Source organism: Danio rerio, chromosome 19 (assembly GCF_049306965.1).
Source record: "Danio rerio strain Tuebingen ecotype United States chromosome 19, GRCz12tu, whole genome shotgun sequence".
Lineage (NCBI taxonomy): Eukaryota > Metazoa > Chordata > Actinopteri > Cypriniformes > Danionidae > Danio > Danio rerio.
The window spans coordinates 29,998,576-30,025,637 of record NC_133194.1 but is presented as its reverse complement, the minus strand read 5'-3'; the positions used below and the strand labels follow the sequence as shown (position 1 = coordinate 30,025,637).

Genomic DNA, 27,062 nt, shown 5'->3' with positions numbered 1-27,062 from the left:
TATTCCTAAATGTATTGTTGAAAAATATTCAATAATTATGGATACCGAATAATATGAAACATATTATAATAATGTGTTTTGTAATATCATCCAGCCCTATGATAAGTGATGAGATTTGCAGTCAAAACATAACAGAAATTTAAACACGGCCATTCAGAAGCACAGAATAGTGCACTCACTGCACTCCAATGAAATTGTAAGGATTATAATCCAATTAATACATATTAAACCTCTTTAACATTATTAAATGTACATGCTGAATCACTGACATATGTTGGTTTGCACTGAGTCACAGTTATAAAGTTCAATTTCAAACAGTTTATTTTACTTTCAAGATCTGAGATGAACTATCTGCTGCTGCTTTCCCTAGTATGGCAATACATGCAGGCCCGGATTGGCTAATCGGGAGGACCGGGAGAATTCCCGGTGGGCCGGTCTGTTTTTTGGCCGCGAGGGCCGGTGTCCCTAGCTGCTTGCACTCTCAGCAGTCACACTTTTTTCTTCTATTTATTTTTTTGACCATAGCTTTACTCTTTTTAATCATTATTTTACCGTAGTGCCGCTCTTTTTATTTATTTTCTCGCAGCCCCGTGAGAAAAATGCAGCCTGCAGGTTAACTAACGTTAATGATGATGATGTAATGCAACTATCGCCCCAAACAGCGGCACCTTAGTGAATATAAGAATTCGAAAAAAATGAATAAAACACCTGCTCAATGAAAATCAAATGATTCACTACATTAATAAATCTGACATAACTTGATCAGAAATCTAAAAATAGGAGAAAAAGATTGAGCCATCAAAAGAAAGTAGTGCTGTGTCTTAAGGGTCGCAAGTCATTAGTTATTTTTTACTCTCACTGTAATAGCGCCAATGTGGTCCAGTGGTAAGCACATTGCATTTCAATGGTATAGACCTGTGATCGAACCTACCATGAAAAATCTTTTTTTTTTTTTTTTTTTTTTTCGATTTTATTGTTAAGACATAAAATACTGTTAGGGCTGTTGAACATTTGAATTTCTAAAGCAGCAGTTTTCTTGAAAAAGACGTGATAGTGCCATTAGTAACTGAATTGGAATCAGTCGTGAACTGAGGTGGGCCGGTCTGGCTTGAAACTCCAGGGCTGAAAATGAGTCCCACTCCGGCCCTGAATACATGTCATGTAAAATGGTGTTCAAACTAACGTTATTAGCATTTAACACTGAATAAAGCACATGAGGTGCACCTGAGGGGATCATTGTCAGTTTATCCTGCTGTTCAGTTGCAAGAAGTAGAAGCTGTTTCTAAAATATAAATTCAGATGTTGGTTAGAACAAAAACTCATTTTAATTTGGAAATTATTCCTTGTATTGTGTGTAGTTACTATTATTTAAAACACGACTTAAATCAGCCTTTGGGCTTGATAGTCAGGCACACTCCTGTAGATGACATCAATCTGGCAATATGTGCTTACATACGTTTTGAACTAGAAGTGAATTACCTTGTTCCACCACTGGGTGTCAAACTTATGTCCTGCACCTTTAAGCTTTAAGTGTAATGTACATTTTTGAAATATTTTTTTTATTTCTAATATAACACTTGACCAAAAAAAACATTTTGATTTTGCATGGGTATATTTGTGGGAATAGCCAAAACATATTGTGCATGAATCAACATGTTTACATTTTTATTAATAAGATATTTTGTACATTTTCATCAATGAATACATCCCAATTTAATTTTGATATATCAACACAAATTTGAGACTAGTTTCATTTCAGCCAATATTATCATATCCTAACAAGTCATATAGCAATAGAAAGCTTATTTATTCGACTTTCAGATTATCTTGATTTCCAAACAAATAACCATCTGAGTCATTTTGTGGTCTAGGGTCACATTCAGTGCTCAGCATATATGAGTACACCCCCCACAAATCTCTCATTTAAATGAGTGTTTTATATAGGAAGCTTTACAATATTATACTTGTGCATATACATTAGTTTAGTCAGTACTGAAGCCAAATCTGGAGCTTATCTAACAAAATAAACACAATAATTGTTCAAAAATTAGTAGCCCAAATTTATACGTTAGGGATAATATGAAATAAATTTTACAAAAAGAGAACTTAAATGTTTTATCTTTTCATTCTAAAGATGTTCTGTGTCTAAAATATTATTTTAATAAATAAAGCTGTTTAATAAATCTGTTTTGTTCACCGATTTGTTCAAACAATGCACCAATTTTTAATACAAATTTCTAACAATTTCATTTCAGCCAATATTATCATATCCTAACAAGTCATATAGCAATAGAAAGCTTATTTATTCGACTTTCAGAAGATCTCAATTTCCAAATAAATAACCCATCTAAGTGGTGTCGTGGTCCAGGGTAACATATAGTGTAAATGTGTGTGGACATAAACTCACTGACCCATTCTTTTTAGGATTATTCAATTTTTTTAGATGTTGTTAAATAGCTACAGAAAAAGGTACATTTTACCCTATAAAAATGAGTACATGAATCTAGCATCTATTGTTACTAAACTATATTTTGTCCATAAATTAGTGTAAGACAGAAGATGATGGCATGTCACTATCCTTTAATAAGATCTGAAGTACTGTAAGGTGTGTGTGCTCTCTATAAAACTAGATTTTGATCCAGAAAGTACTAAAAACCAAGCAGTTTTCTTTTTTGCATAAAGAATCTTCAGGTTTAGAATCACTGTTTGTTCTTTTTTGGTTAGAAATTAGATTAGCTCATGACTTTTTTGTATCATGTATTTTTTTTTTATTCACCCTACAACAACAAAAACATTTATCAAGTGATAGTGCCAGTCAGCTCCTCAGGTAGAAATACAGAACATGCCCAGTCCAGACATAATGTGTGCTGACAGATGTGACTGTATGTAAGAGACCCATTTAGACGGGTGTCACAGATCCATAGCCTTCCTCCACGCTCCAGGTGATCCCATTCTTATTGTAGAAATCAGAACGAATGTGAGCAACTCGAGCAAAGCTCCTGCTCGAATCATAATGAAGTGGTGAAAATCTGCCGTACACGGATGAGCACAGAACGGGTGCTGGTCTGGAGGATTCCTAAAACGAGAGGTTCCGATGAAACCTGTCAGGTCTACAGTGGGTTCCTATGGTAAGAACTGATTAAAAACAACAACGTGAGTTGTGTTTACCAAAATCTATGGTGGCAAGTTCTACTGAACTCTCTTGTTAATGGAGGAACTTGCAAACATTGCTACTTTTGATCAACGCAGTTCTGAAAAGGTTGAGCAAACATTCTTCAGGTAATGTTAATAGCATATTCATTCAGAGTTGTCTTTAATAATGGCTGTGTCTGAAAGCTGAAAAATGTTACTACTGCAAGAAGCAAATAAGTGAGAATGGAAAAGTATGTTGTTGTTTTTGTTGTTCTCTAGCGAATTTGTCCAAAGTGTTGTTATTATTATCATTATTATTATTATTATTATTTTGCAAACCTTCTGTTAGCAAAAACAAAGATTATGTCATCAAATGTTCAGAATCCCTGCTGCTCTTTAAATATAAGCCTGAGGGACCACTTAGAAATTATCAGTTTGTTTGGATTTATTAGGTTTAGTTGTTAAAATATGTTGTGATCTATAAGGTCTGAAAGATTTCTTTCCACGTTTTCTCAGAAAATAGAAACACAGTTGGTCAAAATAACTAATGTTTGCATTTGCTGTTTGAAAAATCAAGGTTATTTAACGAAATATTGATTTCTGAGCTCATCTGAAGTTAAACACTGGTATTGTGTAGTCTAAAACATAGTATAAACAAATTTGCAAGCATGACAGTCTTGTTAATCCAGAAAAAACAAACAGAAAGTGCTCTGGGGTAAGCTCAAATGTATGGTCGGTGCTTTATTAAAACAGCAACAGGAATCAGTCCAAGGCACTCGAATAAAGTGAAAAATTAAAAAGCCTTTATTCACATGGCTAAATTTCTAAAAACCCATTAAAAAGCCTTTATTCACATGGCTAAATTTCTAAAAACCCATTTAAAAGCCTTTATTCACATGGCTAAATTTCTAAGAACCCTTTTTTTTTTTTAGAAATTTAGCCATGTGAATAAAGGCTTTTTAATTTTCACTTTATTCGAGTGCCTTGGACTGATTCTTGTTGATGAAAGTCTTGTTGTTGTTATTTAATGCAATTAAAAAAAGCTCCAAATGACATTTTATATTAAGTTTTGAATAAATTACTTACAAAGTTACAGAAAAAAACGTACATTTTTAGTCAAACATCCAAAAATATCCCACTATTTTTTATGAGTTGGTGTTTGTACAAGTTTATATATATATATATATATATATATATATATATATATATATATATATATATATATATATATATATATATATATATATATATATATATATATATATATATAACCACTTATGTCAGAAAATTCTGAGAAAATTCAAAAGTAACATTTAAAAGAAATGAGACATTTTAATACATTACAAAATGTTCTTAGAATATAGTCAATGGCCACTTTATAGGGTCAGCCTGTTCAACTGCTTGTTAATGCAAATAACATCTAATCAGCCAATCACACGGCAGCAACTCAATATAATTAGATATGCAGACACTGTCGAGATCTTCTGAAGATTGAACCAAGCATCAAAATGGAGAAAAAGGTTAAGTGCTTTTAAATAGGCAATGGATGTTGGTGCAAGACAGATCTGTATGAGAATTTCAGAAAATGCTCGTCTAAAGAGATTTTTACACATTTTTAAGATCTACATTGATTGGTCCAAAAAAGAGAAAACACCTAGAGAGTGAAAACACCTTGTTGATGGCAGAGGTCAGAGAAGAATGACCAGACTGGTTCAAGCTGAAAGACAACAGTTTCTTAACCACTCATTACTTTTAAGGACTGCAGAAGAGCATCTCTGAACACACAACTCGCCAAAACTTTGAAGCAGATGAGCTACAGTAGCAGAAAAGCAAACAGTTGATACTACTGTCAACTAAAAGCAAGTAATTGAGGTTACAATTCTTGCAGGGTCACTAAATAAATTATAATTATATATATATATATATATATATATATATATATATATATATATATATATATATATATATATATATATATATATATATATATATTGTAACATATTGTAACCTGCATTCTGGAGATAAACATTGCATTTAACATTCCAGAAAACAATCTGGGTGAATCGCCAGGACAATAAAATCACTTGGTGACGAAAAGTCTGGCTTGGTAATCCCTGGTGACATGTTAACAAGTCTGGGAGACTTCACAGAACCACTCTCTGCCTACTTCAAAAGAACGTGACAGATAAGATAAGAAAAGGAAAAAAACCTCTAGCCAACATTCTGCTCACAGACAAGACATTCCTCAAAATTAAACAAAGACATTTATAACCCAAATCTCTTGTTTAATTTCATTTAACTTTTGTAATGTGTACAATACCTGATATAGACTATACACAGTCACGCTTGCAGGCCTTTTTAAAAGCATCAATGATGTAAGGATATAGGAACTATGTGATGTACTTGTAGAGTGTTTGGTGTCAATAGAATGCCCTGGACATTTTATAACACATGATGCATAGATCGAGACCATAACTCGCATTGCTTTATTCTTTAAAGCCCTGTATTAAATGCCTGTCCGCATGCTTTAGGCGGGCGCTCAAATTTGCATACGAGCAGCCCAGAGACAAAGGAAGGTTCGCGCGCAAACTTTCCCCTGAACTCATTGGTCAGAATGCTGTACGGGTTGTCACGTGACCTGCAGGTATAAGCACACTTCCCCCCAAACATCTGAGCAGAAAGAGAACGTCCCAAAAGAAGAACATCATTGACGGTGGCCTTCGGGCCACACGTGGCTTCCTAAGCCGCATGGACTTTTTCCCGCCACGTTTTCTTTATTTTCCGGCAAAGTAAATTCAGTTTAAAGTTTGCGATCGTGTTCGTCCGAACTGCATTACAAACTCCACGCATCAAAGGACATCAAGAGTAGTTTTCATCACGACGGAAGAGAGACGCATAAAAGAGACCTCCAGACATGAAAAACCAGGTGATTTTAGTTATGCGATTAAGTTGTGCCCCTTTTATCAAAAAGGTGTTTTTTATAACCTTGGTGGTCCGTAATGGTGCGTGTGGAACTGAAAGTTTTGTCACTCTTTAATCTGAAATCTATATTTTCTAGCTTTACTATTTCTCTTTGCTGTTACACGTTCTATAGACCCGATATCTCCACGTGGTTTACCTTTGTTTTGTGTTTAATGTATGTTTGTGCGTTTGTTTGTTCGTTACGTCTGACTAGTCAATAAATTCCATTATAATCAAATGAATTGTATTGTTTGCCTCACGAGAAAATGTCACTGAAATACAGATTCCCCTGCCTTGCTATTATAAGTTGTTTAAAACTTTTGAATGATTAATCTACTTCACAAGAAGTAGCAATTAAATTCCCTTTTTCTAAATGAATAAATTACAGTGTCCGCTCGGAAGAGCGGCGGCTCTGCTTGTGTTCGTTTGGTCAAGTTAACAATAAATTGATCCGGAATATTAATGATTAATAATAATTCGTTATTGTTGATAATTAATATTCATAATCTGGGAATCCGCTCGGTCGCGCGAGCATGATCATTTACAATCATATGTTTGTTTGACCAAACTGACTGAAGCTTAAGCCGGAATATTAATAATTAAGAATAAACCGTTGTTGTTGATTATTAATATTCATAAAATAAGCTAATTTCATGCTACATATATTGGTGGAGAATGCGGGCAGTTTTCCAAACATTTTCTGTGGAACAAACTTTCCAATTCAATGTGATTTATGAAGCACGCCATAGAAAAAAAGGACCGCGAGAAGCATTTCCTTTCTTCAAAACTGGGAGGACGAAAAGTCTGCTCCAGCCATTCTGTTCACTAAACACAGCAGAGAGCTGCCCGTGTAGAGTGTAACAATTTAAACTGCAGTTCATATATATTTTAAATCGATTTTGCTGAGACGCACGTTCTGCAAATCATTTAAATATATTAGTGTGCCTGTCGGAGGAAAATACACCTCCCTCAGCGCTTGTAAGACAGTTTGGAAACCCCAAACCTGTCCGTTTAAAAGGCCTTTATAGCTAGAAAACCTCTAGACTATTTCTCCCGTGGTTTCAAACTGTTAGATTAGCTGCCTAACGTTTAACCTCTTTGCTTCGCCGCCGTGCGAAATTAATTTCAGAACTGCTGGACGGTTCTACATTAATGTATTTCGGGAGCTGCAAGCTTGCCTGTTAACCGCTTTCTGACGAAAGGAATTCTCAGAATCATAAGCGTGTTTTTAAATGGTACCAAAATCTGATATGGATGTGAATTCCCATATTTCAGTTATGTTCGTCCGGACCAAATCTGTGTACAAACGTGCACCGCCTCGAGAGACGTCTCGCATTTTATGTTTGTTTGTCTAATTGTAATGGTCGAATATTATTATCAATGTTACGGCAACATGATATATAATGACCGCTTGTGCGAATCTTAGTGGTTCGCGCTTTGCCTTCGTGAAGTCAGCCGCATACCAAGTTATGAATGAGAACTCCTCCCATTCATAAATCGGCTCTTCGAGCGCTCATTGACTCCTCGTCCACGTAACTCGTGCGCGCGCACGCATGCGTGAATGACGTAGTCACCACCCCAAAGCATAAGATCCGCCTTTCAGGAGGCAGAGTTGGTGACGCGGTTTACTTCACAGGGCAAAACCACTTGCTAGCTTCTAACGACTAGCCTTAAAGTAAACTAACCCTTCGCGTCTTAATATTACCAAACTGTTAGCACAAGGCTAACCGGATGCGAATCGTAACTCGTAACAACTTGCTAGCGGCTAACGCCAGCTAACGTTAATGCTTAAGCAAACCAACCCTTCACATTTTGTAACTAACAAACTTTAGCACAAGGCTAACCGAATGTGAAGTGCAACTCGGAAACATCTCCCCCTGTCTCCTTCTGCTCTCCTCACATCAGTTCCGCCCACCATTGTGTCTCAAGTGGTCTGAAATGGTCAAACAGTTTGGAGTTATTTTGTTTTAATTTCGATTAAGCCTTTTATTTTCCCTGTTATCATTTTATCCAAACAATAGTTTAGTTACCTGAGTATAGATTATTGGTCTGTTTTATTTCTTTTGGTATTATGAATTATTTTGTTACTTTCAATTTTTTTATTAATTTTCTGCCTTCTGTCTTTTTCATTTTAATACCGTGGTCCAGTTTATTTTGTTATTACTTGATTTTTAATCAAGTTCCCAATAATCTATTCTACACTTAGGTCATGTTTAATTTTAATTTTGTTGGTTTTGCTATTTGGGGAATAGCCTTTAATCTCTCTATTATTATCATAATAGGCATAATTTTTCTCCCCTTTTGATTTTTTTTTTTACTCCATCTTTTCCTCATGCCTTATTTATTCCCTCACCTCCTAGGTTATAGGGAAAGTATAACTATATTAGGGCAAGTATTAGTCTAAAGCTAAATTCCGAGCTATCGATCTATAGATCCCACATCTGATCAAAACATTTTGGGCTAACCCATTAATGTTTGTAGATGCCCCTGAATACTAAGGCACTCTTTCTACTTTTTCTAAGCCGTCCTGTACTGCTTTTACCTTTAGGGGATTATTATGATTATTCTTTTAAATTCTTCTATGCCGTTTTAATTTTCCTTTAGCCTCCCTCCATCACAGGGTGATAACCTTCTCTATCCATCAGATACTACAGCATACTAAGATTCCTACTCCAACTGGCTCGCCCAGAATAGTAGATCCATAGTACTGCCCGTATCCGGACCCGAGTCCTCTGCTTGTGTGGTTAAGCGTACAGGTTATTCAGGTTGCAGATCAAAAGATTGGGTTCATCTGTCTGACATAACTGACCCCTGCTGAAGGATGCGTTAGATACCTTGGCGTTTTGTCACTCCGGCTTGTGTGGATCACTGTGGCATCAGCAATCGTACTCCAAGAAGCACCGTCCGTGTCAACTGGCATACGATCAATCTTGGTTAATTACCCTGTCATGATTCTACACACGTGCCCGCCTGAGTGAGATTGGCCACCTCATTCTACAGGCCTAGAGCGGCACCGGAATCATCAGGCAAAACCCAATTTTGAATCATGCCAGGCGGTCAGTGACTTTCTTGAGTGCTACGTATTGTGCTAAAAGCCTACGCTGTGTGAGTTCACAACCGAGTTACATTATAGGCAAGTGATCTGATAGCGACTGCAGTAGGAGTTGGGGAAAGTCTAGTCAGATAGCACGCTCTTGCGACCTTCATCTGAATGCCTTTCACTCACCACCAAGTGTAAATAGCATGTAAAACCTAGTCTAAACCTAGCCCACTACAGGACTATAAAACGAACATTTTAGACATGCCCATAGGTTTTGCTATCCTCTCTCTCTCTCTCTCTCTCTCCCTCGTTTCTCATCCTTGTCTGTCTTTCAGTTTTATTTTTATTCATATTTACTGATATCCATATTAGTATTTTCTTCCATTTTTCTTTCCCTGTACACTCGTTCATCCGAGCGAGGTGCCTTTTTGTCTAACTTATCGTTAGTATTATTCATTTTTGTTTTTTTTGGGGTTACTGTTATTTTTATTTACTTAATTATTTTTATTTACTTTGACCTGCTCAGAGACCACGCTATTGAGAACCACCAGGGTGATTTAAATAATTGATTGATAATTTGCACAGCCTGGCGCATGACTAAAAGCTTTGAGGCCAGTACGTAGATATCAACTGTTATCTAGCCATCCAAATTCGACATCCGAATTGTCCGGCCACCAGAGGATCCTTAGAAGGACCAACGTCTAGCCGGCACATACCCCCTAGCTGACAACCCTGTCAGCCTAATAATATAGCACAATGCTAACATCCACTCGATTTGGCCATGTGGGTCTCTCTCTCTCTCTCCCTTGTGATCTCTGTCTCACCCAACAGACCAGCATGCCAAGTGCGCCCAGCCCGCTGCTCACTGGGACCAACTGGAGGCCTGGTTAAATGCTTAACCCACAACCTCCTGCCCAACGACGCCATGGAGCTGCAGCGGCCAAGCAGAGAACAGCTGGACGTCTGCATTAATCCGCTGAGGGCGAACGACCTAGCCCGGAGCCGTGACAGCCAAGCCCAGACTCAACTCTCCAGGGCCCTGACACACCTCACCCTTGCACCGGCCAGACCCATAGGAAAGGGTCTCAACCAGCTGGAGCATCGAGCCCAGGACGCCTGCAAGACGACGAGGGAAAAGGACGCCGAACTTCTGGAGCAAATGGACGGACTACACGCGCCCCGATGGAGCTACAAGCGGACAACGCACACAAGGAGCGACGAGAGGAGAAAGCCAAAGATGAACTGAGTGTAAAGCTACAAGCTGAAACACTATTGTAAAGAGCAGAACTAAAGACAGTGAAGCTCGGGTCAAAGCCTCTAAAGTCAACGGCTGAGGGCCCGAGCAAAATTCCAACACGGAACCCAACCAAAAGACTTTATGCATGAACTTGACGGAGTTCACCCAGAACGGTCACATTCCTACAACCCATGTGACTACCTGAAAGGGGAAGTGCCACAGTCAGCCCCACAAGCCAAGACTGGATAGACCAGCAGAGGGGGGTGAATCCAACTCGTACTGCCCCGCCAGCCAGCAACGCCCATCAGCAACACAGGGCCAGGACTCCCTCCAAAGGGGTCCCCCACGACAGACACCATCTGTCAGCCAAAGACTTTGAACCAGCTGGCCAGGGAAATGCCAACTTTCACCCCAAACCTTGCTGAAGGCGACGACACGCACTCCTAATTTTAAGACATTGACTTTTAGACTTTTACACAGAGGCCAAGTGCCACTCTCTGTGACAAACTGTATCTGCTAAGAATTACTTCGAGCCGTGAGGCAAGAAGTTTCCTGAATCAACAGCGCCGTGCCATCAAAGCAGATTACGAGCCGATGCAAGAGCTCTTACTAGAGTGTTTTACCTGACCCCGTGTCAGAGTAAGGACTGATTGTCGCCATGGGTCTCAAAACAGCCATGAGACCTCACAAGCATACTGCAGTCGACTACACCAACCCTACTTCGAGACAGGAAATGAGCCACGGACGGAGGAGGAGTTCACCTTCCAGATCCTCTCTCTCTCAAAAGCCTGCTTTCTGTGGTGAGTCCGCACACGGGCAATGCCCTGCCCCCACGCCCTGACCACCCAACAGCGGCATAGTTTAGCTCATAAAATCTGTTCAAAACAATGACTGCTTTGAAAGACTATCAAACACCTACGAGCTACCCTGTCTCAGAGTCTCATCCGGAGCTGACTTTAAAAGGCACACTACTGTTTCCCAGCCGCAAGACTTCCAACAGTGAGTTAAAGCCTTTCTCCGCCAGCAGAGGACATTACCGCCAGGAAGGCGCGTGTCCCAACACCAGACAGGATGCTCAGAGACACTCTGGGACAAACCACTCACCAAAAGCAGCCCAAAAGGAGCCTAACAGCAACCAAGGAATGAACAACCTGCAGTAGCTAGGAGCTCAAGCAACCAGCATCCAGCTAGTTACACGCCAGAGAAAGCCAAAGGTGAAAACCTGACACCAAACAATGGCACAGTGGCGTCATGAGCAGCAGAACTGCTAAAAAGCTTGAAGGGGCCCTACAGGAAGTCAAGCCAGACTCCTTATGACTAGAGGGGGGTCCAAGACCATTTACCCCCCCTGAACACCTGCTTTCTGCTCCATCCCCGCAGAGTACTGCGAGTCCAACACAAGCTAAAGACTGTGTACCTAACTGCAGCATCACGCTTCCCCCCCCCAAGAAGCAGCCAGTGCCACCATGCTTGCAACCTCAGGCACCAGAAAACACTGGTCTGGTTGTCTGTTTACCTCCTGAGCCACAGCCCACCAACCAGCCACACCTGCGTACAAACAACTGCTCAGGCCCCTGCACTTCAACTCTTGGGGAACCTGACCAAAATGGCGTGGCAACAACGCGCTACTTGGCTGTAACCGTGGAGATGAAAGAAAGATGAAAAACGCGCGTCAGCATGGAAGCAGACCTCACAATGGCTGTCACCTCTCCTGTTTGAGTAACTCAAAGCAAGAACTCAGAGACTAAAACGAACACTTAAATGCCAACCAGGCAGGCTGATGGTGCAAATCCTACAGCAAAACTGAGGTTCAACTCCCATACATCGCTCCCATTCAAGTAACTACTGTCCCCATGACTGCAGTGCACCCCGTGTACCCGTCGCCAATGGGCACATACCCGCTGCTGAATGGTAAAGATCTGCTGGATATGTTTGAACCTCTTTCGAACTTTGAACCCCTTTAAAATCTGGGCCCTAGTGCGAGAACTCGCTCACAGCCGTCAGGTCAACCCCAACAGACAGTCAGGTCACAGAGGTCGCGGGAAACTGCTGGAACCCGCGAGAACCCAAACTCAACAACATAGACGGGGTCAAGGTCGCTACTCTGCAGCCTTCAACCCAGCTAGCAACCCCAACGCTTGCTGCCCCAGGCCTCAAAGGGCTTAATGTTGAATAACCGGACTGTGAATGACACTGTACTTGCACTGTGAGTAGACAACCCAGCAGCCATCAGCCTCGCACTGTGCGACACTCCGCTGAACACACCCCCAGACCTGTGTTCAACTAACAAGCATACACACTACTGTCCAAATGCTGAACTCTCACACATGACAACTGCCAACAGCATTTGCACATTGAACTTGAATCGGAACGGCGGATGGTTGACCCATCCTGTCCTAACTCTCACGGCCCCGCCGCACGATGGTCACATCAGAGCTAATAGCCTGATACATCTTCAGGCATATATATAGACACCTTTAACGACCGGTGATAGGCACCCACACTTCTCACAGCCAACCACGATGGCTGTCACCCTCAAGAAGCCCCACTCAGGCCAGAGGCCTGCTCTGTCATCAGCAAACAAGACTCTGTGGTGCCAGCCTATACAAACAGGTGCTCTATATGGCTCTCCATACGAAAGGCCGAACTCTAAACCATACATTGGGTTTTCTTCCAACCAACAACAGAAGAGGCATAAAACTGGGCCTCAACCTGGAAGCCATACCCTAAATTGAAATGTCCTCATGAACAGTATGTGTCTTGTGTAATAGCTGCAGGGCAACTGACATAAAAATCCCCAAAGACTACCTACTGGGACGATTAGTCAGCTACGAGTTGGAACTCTTGGGCCAATTAGTGGCCTCACCCTACATGCAACGACACCAGAGGGGAGCTTAGAAAACACAGACTATACTGTTCCATTCCAGCTCGCCACACTCACGTCTGTCTTACCAGTAAACAAAGAACCGGTAGGCAGAAGTGAGCTCACGGAGGACTAACTCCTTGCTGTGTGCCCAGCCACCTGTCACCCCATCACTAACATGGATGAAGACAGGGCACTTTCCTCAACAGGACGGACATGCGGAGGCCACGCAGGATGATGTCAACCGACAAACGTCAGCACATCCTGTATGACTACAACAATGTCCTCGCTAAAGACTCTCTAGACTGCAAGTCCCACTGACCTTCAGATGGAAATAACCAACTCCATGCTGGGAAAAGGACATCGGGCTATGCAACAAAACCTGCTCGGCACCCATCTGGCCCGTCCTCAAGCCCAGGGTCAAAGGGTGCCCAATCATAGAAAGCTAGATCAGCAAATGCCATCATCACGAGGGCCAATAACACCACTGGAACAGGAAGTGCGCAGAATTCAAGGACCAACCATCTTCTCAACGCTTGATGTGGTCCCCGCCTTCGGGACAATACCTGTGCATCCAAATGACCAGCATAAGCTAGCTTTCACCTTGAACAACAGACACTAAACGATCATGAGGTGCCCCGTCGGCTAGGCCAACTCACCAGCCGAAAGCAACACCCTCCTGAACAAAGCATATCCCGATGCTCATGTTAGAGGCAACCTCATCTACGTTGATGACATCTTTAATGAAAGTACCACCGTGTCTGGCCACTCAAAGGAGATAGACCATGGCCTACAACAGTTGACTGTGGCTAGCGCAAAGACTACCGCCTAGCAAGGTCTCTGAACTGAGCGGCTCCCTAAGGGGGTGCAACTACTCCAGACACGTCATTAAGAACTGTTCAAAGACTTCGCGACCCGTGACCACCCTGTCAAAAAGGGCTGTCCTTCTGTTTGACGGAAGGTCAACAGCTGTCCACGATTGAAGTGAGACAACGTCTGGGCATATGCAAGTAAGACACTCCTTGCGCCAGAAGGCAAATACTAAGACTGTGTAACAACATCGCTCTGCACGGTGGGTGCCATTTCAACAGCTATTCTCCAACTTCTTTGGAGCACTAAAACCATCATAGACACCTGCCACCAACCTGTCACGTTACTGAACAGTCAGCACATCCGGGATGGCATAAAGACTAACGCCAGTACGGCCATGCGGCCGATGGCCCCCTAGGGCCACTGTATTGACACTTGTTACACCTTAAGCCACAAATCCACGCTGGGTAACAGCATAGCTGTTTACCAAGACTGTACAACTGACAGACAATTTACAACGCTGTAGAGGAGGAACCCCAGCCACCTCTGCCAACCTGTCATTTAAGTACTTCCAAGTACTGGGATGAGAATGCGTGCCAAGGTATGCCCACAACCTGTGATGATGGATGCTCCCACAACCACCGCAGTATGCAGAAATGGCAGCCACCATTGTAACCCTTCAAAGCACAGCAGCCCATGACATCAGAGTGCACTTAGCTGCAGACTCCAACTTGCTAGACTCTGTTTCACGTTCCACCTCCCAGGGGGGAAACAAATGGCTTCAGAACTGCCCACCACAAGCCCGTGAAACGTCAACACTTTTTCTTCTTCCCAAGTAGGCGACCACAACACTGACAACCACATCATGGTCGTCTACAGAAGAAGATAAGAACAATTCAAACTTTCAGGCACTGACAAGGACCTGAATGACTGGACCGATGCCCTTACCAAGAAGGTGCATCACACGGTGGACCATGGTCACCACCCAACCAAAACCCCGAGATCTGGCAGCTGTAACCGGCAGCCAACAACCCTGCCTAGCCTAAGCTGCCACATTCAATCTCACCAGCCCGACAAATGTCGACAAACGACATTGCGACCACATAGGCGTCTGACACCTCACGTCAGACCAGGTTTATTTTTACCTTTACTTTGTCTCTTGTTGTTTTGTTTTGTTTCCACCACTCACCCCACCTACCACCCGATCCTTCTGTCTGACCTCAGCTTCAACACAGATGTCACTCAACACCTCCTACATCTTAAAAAACAGGTGTGTGTGAATCCTTTTTGAGTTGTCCCTGAAGACCCCACGACACCACAGTTCGTGCTGCCTCAGAGCCAGAGGGGGGTAATGCTAATGTACTGACCCTGCACACAGCAAAACATGCCCAGGGCGCTGATTCACCGAGCACCACAGCAACAGAGAAACCATCCTCTCATGATCAGACACCCAGATGGATCGGGCGGGACACTTCCATGGGCTCACAAGGAGCAACAATTTTTTTTTTGTGTTTTCCTCTCCTTCGCTTTCTCTTCCCCTTGAACTCATATGCCAGTACACCAAATGGGTAGAGTGTCTCTCAGCACCGACGACACAGCCCAGACCATGGCATATCTTCTGATGATGTAAACAACTTGGACAGAGGCACCCACCCTGCACTACCAACATCACACAGGAAGGGCAAAGACTCCTGGTTGTATACGCTCAGCTGCATAGCAGCCAACACTCAAACCTACGTATCACAACCAGAGTAACAAACACTGGGCCACAAGCCAGGAAAGGGCGTAGAGACCCTGCAACCGGTGTCACAGTGGAATGCCCAGCCAAGCACAGTCATCACAGACACCACCTACTCTCTCCCCTGTTCTCTCTCTCTCTCTCTCTCTCTCTCTCTCTTCCTTTCCTACACAGGATACAGCCACGATCCTGTACCTCAGTCTCACCAGAAGACCACTGCAACCTCACAACTATACTCCTCCCTGCGGAACAACTACCACTCCGTGCCTCCCGACAACAGGGAAGCACACATTAACAAGGGCCTCGCCATTCAATAAGATGCAAGCACCAGTGAACAAGTGCACCGCCATACTCCCACAAGCCTTTCAGCGGAAAGCTGGGAAAGGAAAGGAACGCCAAGGAGCTGCACCCACGTTGATCGAAATGAAACTCCGTCCAGCTGACTCAGGAACGGACATCGAGGGGCCCTCACTTCCTGCCCAACCAACAAGTTAAAGTTAGATCCCAACCAACCGGGTTTTCTCCGAACCACGTTGTCTGGGAAGAGGGGGACTGTAACATATTGTAACCTGCATTCTGGAGATAAACATTGCATTTAACATTCCAGAAAACAATCTGGGTGAATCGCCAGGACAAAAAATCACTTGGTGACGAAAAGTCTGGCTTGGTAATCCCTGGTGACATGTTAACAAGTCTGGGAGACTTCACAGAACCACTCTCTGCCTACTTCAAAAGAACGTGACAGATAAGATAAGAAAAGGAAAAAAACCTCTAGCCAACATTCTGCTCACAGACAAGACATTCCTCAAAATTAAACAAAGACATTTATAACCCAAATCTCTTGTTTAATTTCATTTAACTTTTGTAATGTGTACAATACCTGATATAGACTATACACAGTCACGCTTGCAGGCCTTTTTAAAAGCATCAATGATGTAAGGATATAGGAACTATGTGATGTACTTGTAGAGTGTTTGGTGTCAATAGAATGCCCTGGACATTTTATAACACATGATGCATAGATCGAGACCATAACTCGCATTGCTTTATTCTTTAAAGCCCTGTATTAAATGCCTGTCCGCATGCTTTAGGCGGGCGCTCAAATTTGCATACGAGCAGCCCAGAGACAAAGGAAGGTTCGCGCGCAAACTTTCCCCTGAACTCATTGGTCAGAATGCTGTACGGGTTGTCACGTGACCTGCAGGTATAAGCACACTTCCCCCCAAACATCTGAGCAGAAAGAGAACGTCCCAAAAGAAGAACATCATTGACGGTGGCCTTCGGGCCACACGTGGCTTCCTAAGCCGCATGGACTTTTTCCCGCCACGTTTTCTTTATTTTCCGGCAAAGTAAATTCAGTTTAAAGTTTGCGATCGTGTTCGTCCGAACTGCATTACAAACTCCACGCATCAAAGGACATCAAGAGTAGTTTTCATCACGACGGAAGAGAGACGCATAAAAGAGACCTCCAGACATGAAAAACCAGGTGATTTTAGTTATGCGATTAAGTTGTGCCCCTTTTATCAAAAAGGTGTTTTTTATAACCTTGGTGGTCCGTAATGGTGCGTGTGGAACTGAAAGTTTTGTCACTCTTTAATCTGAAATCTATATTTTCTAGCTTTACTATTTCTCTTTGCTGTTACACGTTCTATAGACCCGATATCTCCACGTGGTTTACCTTTGTTTTGTGTTTAATGTATGTTTGTGCGTTTGTTTGTTCGTTACGTCTGACTAGTCAATAAATTCCATTATAATCAAATGAATTGTATTGTTTGCCTCACGAGAAAATGTCACTGAAATACAGATTCCCCTGCCTTGCTATTATAAGTTGTTTAAAACTTTTGAATGATTAATCTACTTCACAAGAAGTAGCAATTAAATTCCCTTTTTCTAAATGAATAAATTACAGTGTCCGCTCGGAAGAGCGGCGGCTCTGCTTGTGTTCGTTTGGTCAAGTTAACAATAAATTGATCCGGAATATTAATGATTAATAATAATTCGTTATTGTTGATAATTAATATTCATAATCTGGGAATCCGCTCGGTCGCGCGAGCATGATCATTTACAATCATATGTTTGTTTGACCAAACTGACTGAAGCTTAAGCCGGAATATTAATAATTAAGAATAAACCGTTGTTGTTGATTATTAATATTCATAAAATGAGCTAATTTCATGCTACAATATATATATATATATGCCTGAAAGCCGTGCAATATTCTGCAATATCAAAACTCCTACAGCCTCTTTACCCTTTGTGTATTACTCCGCCCACGTACAGCCAGCAAAAAGCAGACACTACAGATCTAAAGTTTAAAAGATGCACGCTCAACTGTTTAACTGTCAGCTTATGATTTGAATCCAATGTGGAAGAAAGTATTTCCACATACAAAAGGGTTTTTGAAACCCTCCGTGTTTGATTTTGTTTTTATTTACACAATTATGCCATCAAACTGTTGCATAAACACAATATCACACGAGAAGCAGTGCGATATGGCTGTATATCGGCACTGACGGAGGCACTAAGGCACTCGGCCTGCAACCTCGTGCTAACGCAGGCCTCCCACCAGTGCCAATATACAGCCATATCGCATTGCTACTCGTGTGATACTGCTCATATATATATATATATATATATATATATATATATATATATATATATATATATATATATATATATATAATTTAATCACTGTTGTTTTATTGCTCTTGTTTGTTGTACGGTGTCCTTGAGTTGCCAGAAAGGCACCTTTAAATAAAATTTATTATTATTATTACCTAATAAAGTGGCCAGTGATGTTTTTTGTCAGGTTGGTAGTTGATTACTGACCTGGATAGATGACTGGAAGTTTTAATAACAAAAAAAAAAAAAAAAAAACACCCACCTCACTGAAGATGTCCAGGCCTCTGGCTTTAGCATGCTTTCTGTCATCCCGGTGGAGTTTGTTGTCAAAGCCCTCAATGCTCTGGTGCAAGCAATCATACAGAGACCTCTCTGGGGCCTAAAATATGAGGGAAAACAGACAAATTTAGATTTAAAATGTGTATTTTGAAAATACCTGAACGTACATTATCAGCTCATATCATAATCATACTGTATATGCTAATTCAATGTTCCCTATTTAACTGTTCATAACACTGTTGCATTAGTTAATTATAATAAAAGAACCGCGATTTTACTTTTAGCCTACTGCAAAAAGCAGTTAAACCAAGCCAACCAGGGCTACACAACATAGTTTAACCATTAGTTAAACTATGTGTCAGACTATAAGACAAATGTATTGTAGGCCTATTTATATTTTAGAATTATTTGTTAGCAAAATCAAAATATTGTCTAACGTTAATGCGATGACATTCCTTGTTTTGCACTTTATAAAAGCTGCCGTGAGCAATATGCCACCTACCTTTATGCTACAGTTGAAATATCGCATTTCCTTTGGTTCAGTCCTTCTGGGTGGAATAAAGCTGAATACAGACAGAGTTGAAAGTGGTTTCGATTTGGCTTCGGATAAAACCTCCATTACAGCGGTCGCAATTTTATAGCCGTAGAGCTGAAGTAAATAGCTGCACACGGTGACAGCTCGGCGTCTGCGGTTGCTAAGGAACTTCTAGAAAACTCACTCCCGTCAAAGAGCTTATGGGAGAATGGTGATGATATGCCCTTTGCTGCAGTGTTGAAGTGATAAACAAACTATTATAAATCGACACGACAAATAAAAGCATCTGAATTGTTTTCCTATTTTAGTTATTTTAAAATGAGCATATTTAAAATTTTTTACTTATATTTTACATTTGTGTGCTTTTTTAAATTTGTGTTTATTTTCATATTAAAAATTAGTTTTATTGCGTCTAAATGTTTACCTCAATAAAAAAGCTATAATGGGTAACCGTGGCAATACAATTATATATATAATTTTTTCGGGCAGAAAGTGGCTGTTGCTTTAATTTGTTGGTTTAACCTTAGCCTGATTCTAAAACTAAAAAAATGACCCGATGTTTGACTGACGGTGTGGTGCACAGCTGTGGCTCATTAACCACCCGCCTATAAATATGAATCAGTAACCGCTCTCTGTACCATTGACGGCAACACAATTACTATGGTTTCTCTCAGGGTCTTTCTCAGCTGTAAGTTTTTATTTGTTTGACTCAGAAGCAGCTTGTAATGTTGAGTTTTTGCTAGTTTAAGCCACCTACAATTACATAGACCTACAGATCAGTGATTGGTCTTTGTTGGTTAAACTCGTTTAAACAGCATCAGAATTGATTAGTTCTGTTTTTTTTTTTTCTTTTTTCCAATGTGGGTGTTTTCTGCTCTTTCAGTGCTTTTGGGCTGTAGCCTATCTGCAGGTGTTACATTAAATCTAGCTCCTCTAGATACTGATGTGTCACCACGAACTAGTAAGTGTATTGTTACTGTCAATTGATTTGGTGCCTAACATGGTTCTGTGTTATAAGACTTTACAGCTCTCAGCTAATTGAGTTAAGTCAAACGATTGCACACTTGAGACTTTAGATAGTCCATGATCTCTCTCTCCCTCCAACTTCCATCTGAGTAATCTTTCTCATCCTTACAGAAACCATAGTGATCTGTAATGGTGACCGTGCGGTCTTGAAATGTGGTGAGCAGTTTTCCACAACTTTTGTTTTAATGAGTACATATGTAGCATAACATGCAACTGTTAAATGTGGTTCTTTTTCTCCATGTAGCATATGGTGTGCTTCAGATAACCGATGCAAACTATGGACGTACTAATAGACGTGACTGCTCTGGAAGGCGTCCAGTCCTTCCCCAAAACACAAACTGCATTTTCAACGCACTGGCTCCTGTTTCACAAAGGTATTGATTTGTGCAAACCACTTAATTTGTTCATTTTGAGTTCTAAATGGTTTCTCAATGCAGTGTTTTAACATCCCCTTTTGACCACCTTTTTCCTGCTATCACATATAGCTGCAATGGGCTGCGAAGTTGTGAGCTTTTTGCTACAACTGATATCTTCACTGATCCCTGCCCTGACATGCGCTCTTATCTTTCCGTCACCTACTACTGCCTCCCACCTGAAATCCGTGAGTATCCCCTTGTTTGCTACTCAAAGATCTGTTCATGCATTTAACTTCAGCTGAATCAAGTCAGTGGTGCTTCTCTGCAAGACCTTCATCTTTGATCTGCACTTCATTGTTTTAGAATCATCAATGGGCACTGAAGTATTGCAAATATTTTCTCATTAGATGATTGCTTTAAATTGAAGTGTTGTCTTGAGTTATTTGCTCAAATTTCAGGTGAAAGCCAGGTCTCCTTTAAATGGTGATGCTCGTGTGCTTCAATGTTTTGAACTTAAAAAAAAAAAATGTTTTTTTTTAAATGTACAGGTTCAAGTGTAGTCTGTGAAAATGCCATTGTTAACTTCAAATGTGGTATGTAGTTCCTTTTTATGCTTTTTAATCTAAACTATTGCAGAGTTTGGCCAATGGTAAATTATTAAACTTGTGAAACCTACCTTTCAGAGGATGGATCTCTCGTACACATCCATGCTGCTAACTACGGGCGGACTGACAGCAGCACATGTGCTGCTGGACGACCTGCTTCTCAAACTGCCAAAACCAACTGCTATGCCTCAAATTCGCAGACACTGGTTGCCAATGCGTCAGTATAGTTTTTACACTCAATTTAGTCCCGTTAATCCAATGGGTTCACTTAATTTTTTTTAATTTCTCTAGATGTGAAGGGAAGAACGTCTGTGCCATTTCAGCCTCCAATGGTGTCTTCTCAGATCCGTGTTATGGCACATACAAGTACCTGTACACTGCATACTCCTGCGTGCCTCAGTGTAAGTTAAGTTATTGTACAAATTAATCAATGGACAAAGTTTGTCCATCACTCTGTCTAATTTATGTATATGTATGTATAATTTTATTTTTATTTTTTCCCCTGCAGTTTATTGGAGCTAATCTTGTGGATCTGGATTTTACCATAAAATGGTAAAATACCAGTTTGCTAATCTGTATTCAGCCTTTTGTGCAGGTGTCTTGTACTGTTATCCTTATGCTCTGTTGGGAGGTTGTGTTCAATAAACGTTTTAAAAGAAATGAGGTGTTTGTCTGGTTCTTGGGAGTCCTGCTGCCTTTAACACCCTGTTTATCTGTAGCATAGTTTAAAAAGACCACTTGATTGATCTACAGAACTCATTTAATACAATGTCAGACCTAAATCATGAGCTGATGCAACACTGCCACTCCTGTCAGCTTAAACCACAAACTGGCCTTACAATTTGCAAAAGCTAAACAACTAGCGTTTGTCTGATCTGAATTGATTTATTAACTCGACTGCTCTTCTCTGCTGCCTCATTCAACGTCCTGCCGCTTTAAGGCCCACATAAATCAGATTTCACAAGAATGTGTAGTTTTATGGGTTGGTTAATGAGCATGTGTATCGTTCTAACACCTAAAAACTACTGTATTTGACATTAAAGCTAAATGAGTACAGTTCTGATCGTTATGTTAACATGATTTGCAATGTTGCATTCTATTGAAGAAACTTAAAGATGTAGGAATCATTTTCATCTGCACTTTTGTGTGGGAAAAACATTTCTTTTACCAATAATATCCATACCGATTCCAAAGACAGATGCGGATTAGATAAGGGACTGGTTAATATGTGTACTTTTGAGGGGTTTATAAATTGCTCACATGTTGATTGGTCAGGTTGTTTCAGCATTTGTGCTTTTAGTCACATGGTCAAGAGAAACTTTTGCTCTACCTCTTTCACTGCACATTTCAGGTATCCTTTTTAATAACGCTATCTTGTGAAAAGAAATAAATAAATATTCAGTTGTAACCATAAATTGTCATTTAAGTATTTTTGAATTACTTTTAAATATGCTTAATTGCACCATATTACAATACAATCACATAATAAAAGCTCTCCCACATTTTTAGCTATTAATGGTGCACTTATTTCTCTTTTTGGTATAAGATTGCAGAAGGATGATTTGACATCGTACTAGTAACATTTAAGTCATTCGGCAGGATTACCAAATTCAATTAAAAGGAATAAAACAACAGGCTGAAATTATTTTATTCATTTTTTTATTCTGGCCAGAAAGTGACCACATTGTCTCTGCTTTAGAATTAGAATCTGTTATAACCTTTTAATAAACAACTGTTTACAAAATTAAATGACTGGACTAAAATCATAGCGTACTGTCATTGGTGTAATGATCAACAGGCCTACATGTTAGCCTACTTGAATAATGAAGCTATTTATTGGCAACATCTTTTGTGTATTGTCTATTGTTTACACAACTAAAACTTACATTTGCTGTTCAAGACTTCATTGTTAATTTTCATGGGCAAAGTTTATGATTTAAACACACATAATGGTAAGGGAGAGGTGAAAGTATCAACGTAAACGCTAATAAAACGATAAACCCAAAATAAATTGCGGCCACTCAGAGAAGAGTAACACGCGACCAAAACTATATGATATAAAAAAAACTACACTTAAGACAGTGTGGAGCACAGCTGTGGCTCATTGTCACTCACACCACTCGCCTATAAATATAATTCAGTAACAGCTCTTTGTAACATTGATGCACAGTTATGTTTTCTCTCAGATGTAAGATTTCATAATTTTTTAATGCGGATGCACCATGCAAGTTTGTGTTTTGCTGGTTTGACACATGATCTGTACAATTATGTGGCCTACTGTACAGATCGGTGACTGGTCTTTGCTGGTTAAAATCTAATTTTAACAGGATCAAAATTCACCTCATGTTAGCGTTTATTTTCTGCTCTTTCTTTCAGTGCTTATGGGCTGTAGCCTAACTGAAGGTGTTGCATTAGTCCCTCCAAATGCTGATGTGTTGCTGTTAACTAGTAAGTTTGTTGTTGTTGCCATTTGCCGCAAAAAGTGATAACGTGTTCTTAGACTTTATAGCACTCAGCTGAATGAGTAAATTCAAGTGCTTGAGACTAGATGGTGAATGAAGTGGTTCTCCTGTAACTTCTGTGTAAATGTGTAACCTTCTCTAACTTTCAGAAACTGTAGTGATTTGTAATGGTGAACGTACGGTCTTGAAGTGATGTGAGCACTTTTTACATTTCTAGTTTCAATGTGTAAATGTATAAGATCACATGGATTAATTTATAAAAGTCTGGTGTTTCTCCATGTAGCATATGGTGTGCTTCAGATGACCGCTGCAAACTATATACGTACTAATAGAGGCGACTGCTCTGGAAGGCGTCCAATCTTCCCCAAAACACCAACTGCAACTTTAATGCACTGGCTCCTGTTTCACAAAGGTATTGATTTGTCCAAACTGCTTTAGAATTTGTTAATTTCACCAATTATACTCTTGTTCCTCACACCATGGCACGTAATGAGGACCTATCACAAATTTTAAATAACTTCTCAAGGCAGTGTTTAAACAATTATTCCTGCCATCAAATGTAGCTGCAATGGGCTGCTAAATTGTAAGCTTTTTGCTAAAACTGCAATTTTCACTAATCTCTGCCCTGGCATGAGCTCATATCTTTCAGTTACTTTCTACTGATTTCCACCTTTGATCCGTGAGTATCCTCCTGTTTGCTGCCTTAAGTTTTTATGCATTTAACTTTAATTGAATACTGTGCTAGACCTCCTCCTGGAGGTACACTTAATCATTTTAAACTATCCATGAACACCTTAAAGGAGTTTTGACAGTTAGTTAGTTAGTTAGTTAGTTAGTTAGTTAGTTAGTTAGTTAGTTAGTTAGTTAGTTAGTTTAGTTTATATAGCACATTTTTTACAACACAATGTTGCCCAAAATGCTGAACACAATTAATACTAAATAAAACCTACATCACATACATGACAATTAAAGCATAAGGCAAACCCTTCATCATTAAAAAGGCTCAAATGCTAAAGAACAAAGATGGAGTTTGAAACGCTTTTTAAAAACAGATTGAGTTGGAGCATGTCTGATGTGGGGCGGAAGCCTGTTCCAGAGTTTTGGGTTGATAACAGCAAAACCCCGATCCCCATTCTCTATCACCAGGGCCCGGTTTTTCAAAAGTAATCCACTAGGATTTTGGATAAGGGATTGGATCAAATCTTGAAAATGGGTTTTTTAAAAGAAAAAAAACGGATAACCTAATCGGATTAGATCACGTAATCTAATCTTGGTTTTGATCCGGATCAAACCTTTACTTTGGGTTTTTCAGACCTTTTTTGTAGGATTTGGATCACTTTGATTAATTTATAAAAAATTTAATACATTTTTTAAGTTTTCATTACATTTTGGGCATGAAATCCACTTTAAATCCACCCTTCTGATGGGATCAGTTTAATCCAGGTTTTTTGGATCAAAGTGATCCAAATCCTACAAAAAGGTCTGAAAAACTCAAAGTAAAGGTTTGATCCGGATCAAAACCAAGATTAGATTACGTAATCTAATACGATTAGGTTATTCGTTTTTTTCTTTTGGAAAAACCCATTTTCAAAATTTGATCCAATCCCTTATCAAAAATCCTAGTGGATTACTTTTGAAAAACCGGGCCCAGGACCTTGGTAAAAAAAGACTAAATTAATCAGAAAACCTCAATGAGCTACCAAGGTTGACCACATGTAGGAGGTCTGATAATTAAGGTGGTGCCAGATCATTTAAGGATATAAAAACCAAATTAATAGTTTCAAATCAATCCGTGACCTAACAAGCAGCCAGCCCAGAAAGGAAAGAACTGGGGATATGTGCTCATACATGCGAGTCCCTGTCAGAAGTCTCGCAGCTGCATTTTTGTGCTAATTGCAGTCTATTTAGGGCATTTTGACTAATACCCACATTTGGAGAATTGCAATAGTCAAGTCTTCCCAAAATAAAAGCATGGATCACCTTCTCAAGGTCATTGAGAGAAATGACTTCACTTTTGACAAAAGTCTTAGATCACAGGTGTCAAACTCGGTTCCAAAAGGGCTGCAGCTCTGCAGAGTTTAGTTCCAACCCTAATTAAACAAACCTGATCAAACTAATTGAGTCCTTCAGGCTTGTTAAAAACCTACTGGTAAGTGTGTTGGAGCAGGGTTGGAACTAAACTGTGCAGGGCTTCGGCCCTCCAGGAATTGAGTTTGACACCCGTCTTAGATGGTAAAAACTGGATTTAACAACTGAACTTACTTTGTTAAATTTCAGATCACTACCGAAATAAAAGCTTAGGTTTCTAACAACAGGTTTTTGATAAGTTGATAGCTCACGAATACCTAATAAATGCAGCTAAATTTAGGTGCAGTCTTGAGTTATTTGCAATATCAAGATGTTGGGTGAAAACCAGGCTCCACTTAATTTGTTTTAATAAAGGGTGATGCACATGTGCCTGCTTCAGTGTTCTGAATGTACTTTCTTGACTTTTCCTAAAGGTTCAAGTGCAGTTTGTGAAAATGCCAATGCTAACCTGAAATGTAGTGTGTAGTTGCTTTATATTTTTGGATTTTAGTCTCCACTAATTGCAAAGTTAACCAATGGTAAACTTAATTTTTAGAGGATGGATCTCTCCTAAACATTAACACTGCTAACTACGGGCGAACTGATAGCAGCACATGTTCTGCTGGATGACCTCCTTCTCAAGTTGCCAAAACTGACTGCTATCCCTTGATTTCAAAGTCAACGCTAGCTTATGGGTCAGTATAAAAGCATGGTTTAACTAGAATTAAGTCCAGTTTTAATTCTATGGGTTTCATTTAACTTCTTCTGTTTCTGTATATGTAATGGGAAGAACAGCTGCTCCATTTCAGCCTCCAATGGTGTTTTCTCAGGTCTGAGTGTCAACACATACAAGTTTCTGTACACCGCATACTCCTGTGTGCCTCAGTATAAGTTGTTGTACACATTAATTAATGGACTAGGGGTTAAGATATCACTCAAATATTTTTTTTCTTACATTTTGTAGAAGCTGATTTTGTGGATCTGGATTTTCAGCATCTCTGCATGACTGCATTAAGCGTTTAAGCATTTCTATATTGTTACAATTATTTATTTAATGTTAACATCTGTTATTTAGCATCTTATGGAAATTGTTTACCATGACATGGCATTACCATAGAATACTAGTTTGCTAATCTGTATTCAGCTACTGTGTGTCTTGTACTATCATCATTGTGCTCCACTGGGAGGTTATGTTCAAACTCCTAAAATAATAATAAAAAAATAAATAAAAAAATAAATAAATAAAAAAGAAATGAAGTGTTAATAAGGTTTTTAGTCTTGCTACCATACAAACCCCATTTATATAAATTAAAATAAAAACACTTGATG

General features: G+C 40.0%; 2 protein-coding genes across 2 annotated transcripts; one reads left to right on the top strand and one right to left on the bottom strand.

Moving 5' to 3' along the window:
- Positions 1-971: 971 nt before the first annotated feature.
- cfap90 (cilia and flagella associated protein 90) lies at positions 972-19,408 on the bottom strand. The gene is made up of 3 exons (XM_002665531.6): positions 19,185-19,408; positions 18,666-18,782; positions 972-3,076 (listed from the first exon to the last, which is right to left on the bottom strand). Exons 1-3 carry the CDS (start codon positions 19,299-19,301, stop codon positions 2,900-2,902), a joined length of 411 nt encoding a protein of 136 aa, XP_002665577.1. The 5' UTR covers positions 19,302-19,408; the 3' UTR covers positions 972-2,899.
- Positions 19,409-19,853: 445 nt separating this feature from the next.
- si:dkeyp-46h3.2 lies at positions 19,854-21,867 on the top strand. Its single transcript, NM_001114887.2, has 9 exons — positions 19,854-19,905; positions 20,101-20,178; positions 20,355-20,399; positions 20,488-20,617; positions 20,729-20,844; positions 21,148-21,192; positions 21,283-21,421; positions 21,496-21,605; positions 21,713-21,867. The coding sequence occupies exons 1-9, from the start codon at positions 19,878-19,880 to the stop codon at positions 21,724-21,726; spliced, it is 705 nt and encodes a 234-aa protein (NP_001108359.2). The 5' UTR covers positions 19,854-19,877; the 3' UTR covers positions 21,727-21,867.
- The last annotated feature ends 5,195 nt before the right edge of the window (positions 21,868-27,062 follow it).